Below are 12,622 nucleotides of genomic sequence, written 5' to 3'. Positions count from 1 at the left end.
GGTCCTGACCCCCAGTTTGAGAACCCCTGGTTTAATCTAATCCAGTGTGTTTTAATTGAAGTGTCTGGGAAAATTCCATTTGGGGTGGCACGTTATCTGGAGGCTGTTTGTGAACAATCCAAACAGGAGGCTACACCAGCAAAGCAGTAAAGGACACCCAGGTTAGAGGGCAGGCATGACATAGCTACTCATTAATCTGGATTTTATCCTGGGTATGCACAGATGCCTAGAACATTCCCTGAAATTTTGGAACACATTGGATATGGCATTCAAAAGTTGTCACATTACAGAAAGAGAAATGCCATTAAGTTAAGTGTTGGACGCAGTGCTGGTGCTGAGTACTAGAATTTGCTTTGTTCAGCCAACTACTCCATTTTCAACTCCTTAGATCACAAAGGCACACTCTCTCACTCCACTCTTCTCGCCTAGAATGCAGAATATGCTGTATTCTTTGAAAGGAATAATCAGAGGATGAAACATGTCTCATCCAAGATATGCTTGGTATCTATAGCACTGCATACAGTTATAAAATAAAATCTTACCTAAAGGTACTGCATATCGCTTTAAGTCAACCTGTAAAAACAAAAGGTTCACCATAAATGACTTGCTCTTCAGAACTAATATATGTAGAAGAATGCACACTTGGAAGATACTCATTAAATGTTCTACCTGTGGATTGATTGCCTTCACTGCAAAATCAAAAATCTCCTTTGAAGTGTGGGGATCTGTAGGATAACAACAACAATGAAACATTTCACTAAGGGCACCTCTGAGAGAGTCAAAACGGCAAGATAAAATTATCTTGTTATGGACATGAAGAGACAATATTTAAAGGTCTTCAAAATATCATACTCTTAAAGGAAGGGAAACTCTCCCTGAGGATGCTTCTAAAATTTTTGTTTTAAATATACTTCTCTGTTTGACTTGCTGAAAAACCACTCTTTAAACAACATGGGTATGCTAGTGTAAATGTGTCTGTATATATTTATGAATAAGTATGTTCAAACTTTCACTTGGGGTTGTACAGCTGCCCAGTTCCTCCTGGATAAATAGCACTTCAACTTCCCACTCTATGCAACCACTCTGACCACACTCTCCTACGTACTGGAGCACCCCAGGGGTGCTTGGGCATGAAGGGCCTTGCATGAGCAGGCCTTCTGCCAATGGGAGGAATTTCACTCAGAATGCACAACTGCTTGCATCCATTCTTATCTATAAAAGAGTGAATCTTGAGACCAGATGAACAGATGCTCCCTGTCGGGTGTAAAACAGTCAACATTTCTTTATATATATTAAAAAAAAAAAAAGACTGCACCTTCATCCATGGATTTAGTAAAGTTATACATAAGCGCAGTCAGTCCTTTCAGACACCCTGCTACTACTGGTAGTTTGGGCTCTCTTGTTGCTGAGGTCATCTGAAAATAAAAGTTTAAAAAAAAATATCATGCTTAAATTAGAAGAGTAAGATAGAAACAAACAAGTGAGGACCTTGGTAAGGCATAGCTGTGATGCCAACCTTCTGAACCAAACAATGCAATGAAGTTCTGAAGCTTACTAGTCCAAATAAGAAACTGGCCTCTAATGGAAATCACATCCCCTACATAGGGCACTAAGGCTGATGATGATCATGCTCTTCCCTCTCCCCTCCCCACATTACTCAGCTAATGGCCACTAGGTCTCCCTGCCACCTGTAACCTACCCAAGACCCTGTAACCAGAGAAAACAACACTCAACTGCTATTAACAATAAAATTGTTCAAACTATGTTTTATAATTATCTGGTTAAATGAAGTATCCAACCATCTTGGCATGAATGGTAATTCAATACACACAACACCCACCAGAGAAAAGTGATTGACAGAGTCCTACAAGAGGTTCCAATCATACCTGTGTTTTGAGCTCACCCAAGAAAGCTCGGAATAATTTCTCAGAGTTGTCAACCATGTCACTAGGTTGGACTTCTCCCAAGACTCCAAGGAGCTCATATAATTTTTCCAGTACTAAAAAATATCAATATATGCATCACTTACTTTGAGATCTCTGTGGCATATGATACAGTAGTTAGACACCATTATTATAAAGTCAGTGTGTCTGTCCACCCACCTATCTGGGCAGTTAAGGCTAGTGGTATCTTGGCATGATGACTGGCAAACGAAAGAGTATAACAATGCTTTCATACATACATGTTCTTCCGTGCTTGGATTTGAAATTAATCACCAGCTCATATAGTGAACATTAATTTATTCAAGTTATTTAAACCACTAGTTTTAAATACTGAATTATAGGGCTCAATCCTGTGAGGTGCCACACACCCTCAACTCAGACTGAAATCAATGGGATTTGAGAAAACAGGGTGCTCAGCACCTTGACATTCTAAGTCCCTAATCAAGGAGTTGAGTACAGCAGTGAAAGTTTAAAAACAATGCAACATTAATATAAATACAGCCTAAGACTCCTGTCATGAGCTCTGTGTGGGCACCACCTCACTGATGTAAGTGGAATGTTGCTAACATGACGCTGGACCGTACAAGGGCAGAGCAGAAAACCCCTACCTAGCTCTACCATATGTAACAGTCAATATTTCTGAGGACACTTACTTATTCTAGAGAGGATGATGATGATGATATTGTTTTATCGGTCTTACAAAAGCATATGGACAGCTGACTAGTATTTAGAGCCAGTATACTAAATAGTAACATTTCATGATTTCCCTATTCACTAATGGGAAATTATGTATAAATGCATTTGACAACTCCCAACCGAGCAGTCTTACTACTAGTCTTACTACTAGTATGTAACTTACGTTTATTCATTAAAGACTATTTTTGAAGTTTTGTTTTTATTTTAAATCAAGTCCTAGCTTCTCCCGTCTTACCCACATTACTGTCGGAAAAAATCCATCAAGATATTAATACAGTAGAACCTTAGAGTTATGAACACCTTAGGAATGGAGGTTGGTTGTAACTCTGAACAAAACATTACGGCCGATCTTTCAAAAGTTTACAACTGAACATTGACTTAATACAGCTTTGAAACTCTACTATGCAGAAGAAAATTTCTGCTCTTAAACATCTGAATTTAAATGAAACAAGCAAAGAAACTGTTTCCTTAGTTTCCTTACCATGTCAAATCTTTTTTTTTTAAAAACTATCCCTTTATTTATTTATTTATTTTTAATAGTTTACGTTTAATCCAGTACTGTACTGTATTTGCTTTGGGGGTGGTCTCTACTGCTGCCTGATTGTGTACTTCCGGTTCCAAATGACATGGGTGGCTGACCAGTCAGTTTGTAACTCTGGTGGTCATAACTCTGAGGTTCTATTATACTAAAAGATAGTAAATAAAATAAGTAATAATGTTTCTAGAAAAGCTAAGGCTCACCTGTATCAGGCACTTTACTTCTTGCAGCAAGTTCCCCATAAAATTTGTTAAAGATCTCTCCAACTTTCAATTCTTCCATCAGAAAGGAAGACCGTAAATTTTGAAGCAACTGGAAATATATACAAGATACCCACAAATGAGGAAAAAGTTCTTTTATTTGTTTCCACTTGGACCCAGGTGAATAAGGCCCGTAAATCAGAAAGATACTTAGGTACACACCTAACTTTAAGCACAAGTAATCCCACTGGTTTAGCGGATTAAGTTAAAGGTGGTTGATACGTCTTCTGATCATATAAGATGTAGGTAAAGACAAGCTACCATTTCTATACAATAAATATTGGTTTTGTTGCGTTTTCCTCATGCAAATCATGTGCTCATCCTATTGTATATGTCGTTCACACCTATTTTTCTACTTCCTATGTTCCTTGTACGTATTTTGGCTGTAATTTTAGGTCAAAGGGGCACCATCAATTTAAAATGTTTAAAAAATGAGATATTAGTTTTAGGATATGACACCTGTTAATGTCTGCAGTTTCATAAGCATGTTTACCTAGTTTTAAAATGTTTCTCTCCCTGGTGCTGTAAGGTCCACTCAAACCACCAAAGAATTAACTTCAAAAGGACTACTGCCATATGTAAAGTTAAGCACATGCATAAATGTTTGCAGGATCAGGGCAAAATGCACTATACAGGGAAAACAGTAAAAATTATCATATGCATCAAGGAAACTAAAAAATATATATATAAAACAAGTTTGCGCCTCAAATATCTTTCAGTTGTATTATCTTAGTTGTTATCTGTAACAAATTAATATTTTCAAACAGAAGTTTGAAGTTGACAGTGTTGCTTTTTAAGTTGACAATGTTGCTTTAAAGAACAGCAATTAAATTGGGAATAAAGATGCACTGTGTGATCGCCCTCAAAATCTCAGATGTCTTGCAACACAAATTAAGGGATGGCACCTTTAATTAAGCAATTCAGTCAAAGGAGATTAGGACTAATTTGTGGGCAGAAAAATATTTTTTTAATACTCCTCCTACAGAACTTTTTGAGTTTACTGCATTCAACAGCAGCCATGACATAACTCAAAAGTCTCTAGGCTTACAAATAATGAACTGTAAAGTATGATTTACCTTAATGAGAAGCTCCAGAGCTGGAATTTTACATTTTGCAGCCTTTTCTTTTGTGTAAACGCTAATACAAGTTTGCTAGGTTGGGAAAAAATAGATCATAATGATCATTAACAGGATGGAAGATTTAAAAATATTTAAATAATTTATTTCTTTAAAATACCTTTCCCCAATGATTTTAGATATTTTACAACATTTAAAATGTACAAAACCCAAGAATAAAAATACACAGCTTCTCATACAAAGTCAATGCAGACTAGAATAAATATTCACCCAGAAAATAGCAATACTAACCCATCATATGACTACTCCATATCCCTCAACCAAACCCAAAAGAAAAGATTAGTTTTGCAGTGTGTCCTAAAAATTAGCAAATCCAAGTTTCGGTAAACCTAGACGGAAGCAAATTCTAGAGTAAAAGGACCCCATGTAGCAAATCACCTGTCACTAGTCACCTTGAGTAGTTTAGACTCTTCGGGTAGTCTACACTGCAATTAGACATCCACAGCTGGCCTGTGCCAGTTGACTTGGGCTTGCAGGGCTCAGGCTAAGGTGCTGTTTAATTGTGGTGTAGCCATTCTGGCTTGGGCTGCAGCCCACAAAATCCTAAAGTCTGGGCTCTAGCCAGAGACTGAATGTCTACACCGCTATTAAACAGCCCTTAGTCTGAGCCCCACAAGCCCAAGTCAGCTAGCATGGACCAGCCATGAGTTTTTAACTGCAGTGTAGACATACCCTAAGGGACACATTTTCAGAGATGATGAGCACCCACAGTACCCACTGACTTCAAAGTACTACAGGTACTCAACTCCTCTGGAAAAAAAACAGGCCTTAAAAAAGTCACTTCAAAGGTTACAAACTGGAGCAGAAGGATTCAAAATATTGTATTATGTTAAATCAAATATTTCACAGGTAGAACATTACAAAAAAAAAAAAAAAAAAAACCCAAACCCAGCAACTACCATTTTTTGAAAGAGAAAAATATATCCTAACCCTGCTGCCTCCAAGATACTTGAACAAATATGACCAAAGTATACTAACATTTTTAATGACACCAATGCATTAATATGTAATCCAAAATTGCTCCTCTGTTTTAGCTCTATTAGAAACATTGGGCAGGGGGGATGAATTGTATAAAGGAAAGCCATGAACCTGGTATTAGTCATATTTTAATACATCTTTCAAGTGTTCATGTTTAAATTAAAAACACTGCAGAACTGTTAAAAGTATTTGACAGATTTTTAAAAATAAGTTTTCCTTCACTTACCTTAATATCATGGGCATAAGGATGAACTTGTTGACCAATCTTTTCCAGAAAGGCACAGAGAAATTTTAAAGCTTCTTCCCTGCACTCTCGAAACTGAAAAAACGGAGTTCTTTTTTAGAAATGAAAGCCTGTATACTCTCTTAGCAAGGAAAAATATTGCAACAGTTCTTTTAAAAAAAAAATCATAACTAAGTTTTTCAACTCACTTCCTCCATGCTGAGAGATTTGCGGACAAACACAAGTAATCCATTATCTTTGGAAAATACCAGTGAAGTTTGCAATGCTGTAGGAAGAGCAAAAAGAAGCATCAAACTATTTGCTTTGTTATTTACACTCTATTTCCAAACAAGTGGCTCCTAGAACCTGATTATTTAGATAATATTGGGCATTATTCAGAATGTCCTTGTACCAAAATTAAACTAATTATTTTCAGGGCTAAATAAGGACATGATTTTGCAGTCCTTACTCACATAAATATTCCCACTGAAGCCAAAAAGGCCAGTCACGTGAATTAGGGCTGCAGGATTAAACCCTAAATTCTGTTTGTAAAATGTTCACTTCACATATGCTCAAAGCTCAGGTTCAGTCCAACTCTGCTTGACACAGAACAGGGATGAGAAAAAGGTGGCTTTACACCACCTTTGTACCTCCCAATCCTGGGGCCAGAACCAGTACAGTAACATCCGGTCTGCAATGAACGCAAAGGGCAACCTGTCAATTATGTTTTAATCAATGAGTATGAGGAATAGTCATCCTGGACTAAGACATTATCTATATTAACATTTGAAGCCATGTTAGATCCTATCTGGAGATGTGTTTAAATAAACTTCTTGCCAAAAAGGTGCTAACATGATTTCAAATACCAGAGTAGACAGAACCAAAAAGCTCGTGTCAACAAGTCTTGATTTTCATCTAGTAAAACTATGAGGAGTCTGGACAGGAACATATTTTACATGCCAAATCAGACCGATGGTCTAGCAAAGTCCACTATCCCACTTCTAATGCTGGACAACACCCAATGCTTCAGAAAAACATTAAACCTCTTCCACAGTCAAGTGTTATTAATCCTAAAATTATTCTGCTCTTTTAAAAATCCAAATACAGAATTTAATCCCATAGTCCCTTGTGGCAGTGAACTCCACACAATAACTACATGCTGCATGAAATAATATTTGCTTTCATTTCTTCTAAATACACCTGCCACTAATAAATTTCTTGAAGAACTTCATGTAGTTCAAAAGTTTGTCTCTTGCACCAACAGAATTTGCTCGAATAAAAGCTATTACCTCACCCACTTTCTGTCTCTAATATTCTGGGATCAACACGACTACAACAATACTGCAAACAACTAATTAATTTCATTTCTAAACCTAACAGCTGTTATTTAAAAAAAAACAACAGCAATTAGATAAATCAGACTGCTTAAAACTTCCTCTTAACAGTTCAGGAGATAACAAATATGATCCTCAGTTAAGAGTAGAGTGAACTGAGAAGCATGAATACACAGCAGAGGAAGTGAAGCTGTTAGTTTCCAACACCTGCAGCAACACTGCCAGTTGTAGATGCGGCAGTTGGGGCACAATTTTAGGACCAGATTCTGCCATCATGACTCATGAGTAGTACTTTTCTCCATGGGTACTGTCAGTGAACCCAAACTGCCACATACGGTATTCCACAATGTAAGAGTGGCAGGAGTTTGCCTTTTTAAATGAGTCTCAACACAAGTTATATGTAACAGATCTGATACTTTTGTGATCTATGCTCCTAATCCGTCTTAATGATAAGGCACTTTTCTCATCCCTAGCACACTGATGCTGCCGGCCTTTTATTCCACTGCTGCAGACCAAAGTCATGCTGCAGGGAACGCAGCTGCAGACAGTGGCAGCATGATCACAGTTGAATGGAAAATGTCAGGAACCACTGCCCTGATTCCCACTGCTTTACACCTGGTGTATTCATTTACACCTGTGCAAAGAAAGTACAAAGTGAAGGATGAAATGTTATGAACTCAGAATGGCAGCATTCTACACTCATTTTGCACCAATGTAAATGACTACACAAGGTGCAAAACAGTGGAGAATCAGGCTCCACTGGAGTGTCACCGCTGAACTTTAAACGCAGGAACATAGCACACAGGACTAAAAGGGACCTCCGGGATCATCGAATCCAGTCATCTGCTTTTTGCAGGCAACCCCTTCATATAATCACATTCACAAACATAGCAAGCTCCATCTTAAACTAGTTAGCTTGTTTGCTCTCGCCGTTGTTATTGGTAGGCTATTCCAGAACCTTACTCCTCTAATGGTTAGAAACCGTCTTCTAACTTCCAGCCTAAGCAAGCAAATTCCCACTTAGGCTTTGTTTTGTTAGGCTTAAGAGAGCTTGGCTTGTTTGTCTCCTCTCCTAAAACAGGCTCTCCATTTACCTAACCCAACTAGTAGCTCATCTCTGTGCCTGTTCCAGTTTAAATTCATCTTCATTGAATGTGGGTGACCAGAATTGTACATGATATTCCAGATGAGGTCTTATAGTGCCTCGTTTGATGGTATTAATACATCTCCAGCTCTACTGGAAATGCCTCACCTGCTATATCTTAGGATCCCAATAGCCTTTTTCACAGCCATATTACATTAGTCATCCTGTGATCAACTTACACACCCAGGTTTTCTCCTCCTCCTCTGTCATTTCCAACTGATGAGCCGCCAAGGTAGAGAAAAAAATTCCAGTCCTCCAGGCTATCCCATTCTTCTTGTATAATATTCCAATCCTCCTCTGTATCAACAATGCCTCCTGACTTTGTGTCATCAGCAAATTTCATTTGTACACTACTACACCTCTACCCCGATATAACACGAATTCGGTAAAGCAGCACGCCGGGGGGGGGCAGGGCTGCGCACTCCAGAGGATCAAAGCAAGTTCGATATAACTCTGTTTCACCTATAACACGGTACGATTTTTTGGCTCTCAAGGACAGCATTATATTGGGGTAGAGGTGTACTTTTTGTGCCATGGTCATTAATGAAAATATTAAATAAAATCAGTCCCAAGACAGACCCTTGAGGAACGCCACTAGTAATCTCCCTCCAGCCCATAGTTCTCCTTTCAACAGAACAAGCTGCTGTTTCTCTTTTAGCCACTCCTTATGCATTTTACAGTTCCTGTATTAATCACCATTTTCTCCTCCAACTCCATTTTCTCCAACTTCACTAATAATTCCCCATGTTGTATCATGTCCAATGCTTTACTGAAGCCTAGATAGATTAGGTCTACCGCATTTCCCTTGTCTGAAACTATCAGTTTTCAGTTTAAAGTTGATATTCCAAGCAGATGAATGGTGTTCATCCCTTTGAGTCAGTTTCAAGCTGTCTGCATACTTAGGCAGACATCACTGCTTTGGGAGTAGCAGCCGTGTTAGTCTGTATCCGCAAAAAGAACAGGAGTACTTGTGGCACCTTAGAGACTAACAAATTTATTAGAGCATAAGCTTTCGTGGACTGCATCTGAAGAAGTGGGCTGTAGTCCACAAAAGCTTATGCTCTAATAAATTTGTTAGTCTCTAAGGTGCCACAAGTACTCCTGTTCTTATCACTGCTTTGATTACACTTGGCTCACTTCTGGAAGGTTTCCTCTACAGCAGGGGTGGGCAAACTATGGCCTGCAGGCCGGATTCAGCTGCAAAAGCTCCTGGGCTAGAGTTAGGGTTCAGTAGGCTAGAGCTCCCAGGGTTAAGGTTCATTGTGTTACAGCTTCCTGGGCTAAGGTGAGGGTTCAATAGAGTAGAGCACCCCCTGAGAGGGTTAGGGTTCAACAGGCTAGGGCTAGAGGGGCTGGGGTTAGTGTTCAGTAGAGCACAGCTCCCCGGGCTAGGCTCAGGGATCAAAGACTAGAAATATCTAAGACATTGTTAGGTTTCAATAGGGCAGGGCTCTTTAGGCTAAGGTAAGGGTTCAATAGGGTAGGGATAGGAGTGGAGCTGCAGGGTAGGGTTCAGCTTTAATAGGCTAGGGATCCACAGGGCAGAGACAGGGTTTAATAGGCTACAGATCCCTAGTGTAGGGATACATCTCAAGCTGCAGGGGCTTCCCAGGCTAGGGTTAGGATTTAATAGGGATGGGCTCCGTAGGGTAATAAATGACTGGGGCTGCTAATACTCGATGGTCCAGAGGTAGAATTCAGTAGGGTAGGACTCCCTGAGTTAGGGTTAAAGATAAAAATGGCATGTCTCCTGGGGCGACAGTTAAATAAGTTAGGGCTTCCCTGGACAGAGTTACATTTCAAAAGAGTATGGCTACCAGGTCTACAGTTAGGCTAGGGCTCACCAGGATAGGCAGGACTTAAATTCTCATAGAGTATCTCCCGACACCCCGGGGCTTCTGCCCCACCTGAGGCACTAGCGCTCAGGGCTTCTGCCCCATGGGTTTGAAAATACTTACCAGAGATCTGCTCTGAACAGCTCTGGCTGAATTTAAGCCCTAAGGATAAGGATAGGGCTGGGGCTTCAAGGGCTCCCCATGCAAGGGTTAGTGTTCAATAGGGTTGGGTACCCCAGGTTAGGGTTCAACTAGCTAGGTCTATGGTTCAAGAAGGCTGGGCTTCCTGGGCTAGGGTTTAAGAGGGTAGGCTTAAGGTTCAAGAGGATAGGGCAATCTGGGCTAGGGTTAGGATACAATAGGCTAAGGCTAGGTCTCCCACAGCTACAGTTAGGGTTCAATGAGCATGACCAGCATTTCTCAAACTAGAGGTCACGACCCACAAGGGGGCCTTAAGCCTATTGTAGGGGAAGTCACATTATTGCCTTACTTCCACGTTGGTTTCAGAGCCGGATGGCTGGAGAGTGGCGGCTGCTGGCCAGGTGCCCAACTCTGAAGGCAGCATGGCCACCAGCAGAAGCACAAAAGTAAGGGTGTCATGGTATGGGAGGTGGGGGGGGGTCGTGACTTTTTGAGAATCCCTGAGCTACAGGGTAGGGGACAGGGGTGCGGCTGCCAGGCCTTTCTAGCATAGTATTAGGATTTAATAGGCTGGGGCTCCCCAGGGTAGGGGCATGACAGGTGCTGCTAGGGCTACCTGGTATAGGATTAGGGTTCATAGGGCTCTCCAGGCTAGTGCTAAGGTTCAGTAGACTAGGGGTCCCTAGGCTAGAGTTAAGATTCAATAGGCTAGGGTTTCCCAGGCTAGGGCTGCGATTGCAAGGGCTCCACCGGATATGGTTGGGATTCAAAAGGGTAAAGCTTCCTGGGAAAAAGATAGGTTTCAATAGGCTAGGGCTCCCACCACTAGAATTAAGGGGTCATTAGGGTAGGGCTGCAAGCATCCCCCAATTAATTGCTAGGGTTCAAAAGGGTACAGGGTCTCCAGGCTAGGATTAGGGTTCAAAAAAGTAGAGCTCCTTGATCTAGGATTAAATAGCATAGAGCTCCTGGGGCTAGGGTTCAATAGAATAGGAGCTCCCTGACTCAGTAAGGTGGGGCTCTCCAGGCTATGGTTAGCATTCTATATGGTTAGAACAGTGGCTGGTAGGGGTACACAGAGTAGTTTTAAACTGTCTTATATAGCATATTGTCACGGCAAGGAAGGCAAGGTTTATAAAACAACAACAAAAATCACAGAGCTATCTAAAACTAGTCAATGACTTCTGAGTGGTCTGTGTTCAGTTTGCAAAGACTGGGGAGCTCAAGAGGAACCGTCCAGCAAGCATGCGTGCAGCATGCTCCACAGTACCAAATGCACAGTGGGCTGCCAACGGATGCCCCCGGCATGGTCAGCCTTGGCACAGCAAACCGCACCACACATGAACCTGTTCAGCTGGCTCCAAAGAGGGCATGCTAACCCAAAACCCTCACCAATTGGGCTTGTGATGGGAGAGTTCCTGGTACCCGAAGCGCAGCAGCTCGCTCCCATTCTGTGTCCCCCACATCAGTGAGCTGATGCGGGCAGAGCAGCTGGATGCAGAGTGTGCAGCACCGTGCAGTCAGGACCAAAAAGCTTGTCTCTCTCGCCTACAAAAAGTAACACCCCCTCACCCACCTAGTCTCTCCAGGTTTAACACAGGAAGCTCCCCCAGGCAAGGCTCCCCTTGGGCTGCTGAGAGCGAAGGGTCAGGTTTGGGGCCACTGGCGCTCTGGAGAGCGTTTCGCAGGCTAACTGGGTGACGACGACACAAGGACTGGGGACGGGGTTCCCTATCCCCATGCACAGGCCGCCGGGACCCACTTCTCCGGTCCACATGGGCACCGCAAAACCCCTCTGCAGGGTCCTGCTGCGTTAGGACGGGCACAGGCCACGCCAGCCACGGGCACAGTGACCAAGGAACGAGTGGGGCTCACTGCCATGACTCCCCCTTCCCCAAGGGGGTCAGCCGTGGGGGGGTTCCCCTGATCCCGCCGGCCGGGCGCCTAACAGCCCTTCCCAGGCATGGGCTGAGCGCGCCCCGCGCCAACATGCCCGGGGCCGTCTCGCCCAAGGGCCCCTCGTAACCGCCGCCCAGGTCACACGCACCGCGGGCGCCGTCCCCGGTGCTGGTCACGCACGCCTCCCCCACGCCGCGGATGAGGTGGTAGCCGCGCAGGGCGGCAGTGCCGGGGTCCGGGTCCTGCAGCGCGCAGGAGAGCTGGTGCAGGGAGCCCTGAATGCCGCCGCCGCCGCCGCCCACGGGCAGAGCCGCAGCCATCCCGCCCGCGGCGCCGGGCCCAACCAACAAGACAAGACCTTCTCCAGACAGGAGTTTCGTTGGGGGGAACCAATCGCACGCGCCTGGGTGAGTGCACTTGCCCTGGCAGAGCCAAGTAACCCGGCCCCGCACGGGAGGGAGCCTGAGTGATTCGGTCTGAGAAAGGAAGAGGAAA

At 42.7% G+C, this 12,622-nt stretch overlaps 1 protein-coding gene across 1 annotated transcript in view; it reads right to left on the bottom strand.

Moving 5' to 3' along the window:
* The window catches only part of PRKDC (protein kinase, DNA-activated, catalytic subunit), a 161,204-nt gene extending 148,642 nt beyond the window's left edge, over window positions 1-12,562 (bottom strand). Inside the window, exons 1-9 of the mRNA XM_054017878.1 lie at window positions 12,276-12,562; window positions 5,984-6,060; window positions 5,778-5,870; window positions 4,514-4,588; window positions 3,381-3,489; window positions 1,887-1,999; window positions 1,316-1,415; window positions 670-725; window positions 543-573 (exon numbers count right to left, since the gene is read on the bottom strand). Coding sequence (XP_053873853.1) covers window positions 543-573; window positions 670-725; window positions 1,316-1,415; window positions 1,887-1,999; window positions 3,381-3,489; window positions 4,514-4,588; window positions 5,778-5,870; window positions 5,984-6,060; window positions 12,276-12,447 — 826 coding nt within the window. The 5' untranslated portion in view covers window positions 12,448-12,562. The remainder of the gene's footprint in view (window positions 1-542; window positions 574-669; window positions 726-1,315; window positions 1,416-1,886; window positions 2,000-3,380; window positions 3,490-4,513; window positions 4,589-5,777; window positions 5,871-5,983; window positions 6,061-12,275) is intronic.
* Between the last annotated feature and the right edge of the window lie 60 nt (window positions 12,563-12,622).

This window comes from Malaclemys terrapin, chromosome 2, assembly GCF_027887155.1.
Source record: "Malaclemys terrapin pileata isolate rMalTer1 chromosome 2, rMalTer1.hap1, whole genome shotgun sequence".
NCBI lineage: Eukaryota > Metazoa > Chordata > Testudines > Emydidae > Malaclemys > Malaclemys terrapin.
This window is presented reverse-complemented; position numbering and strand designations above follow the sequence as displayed.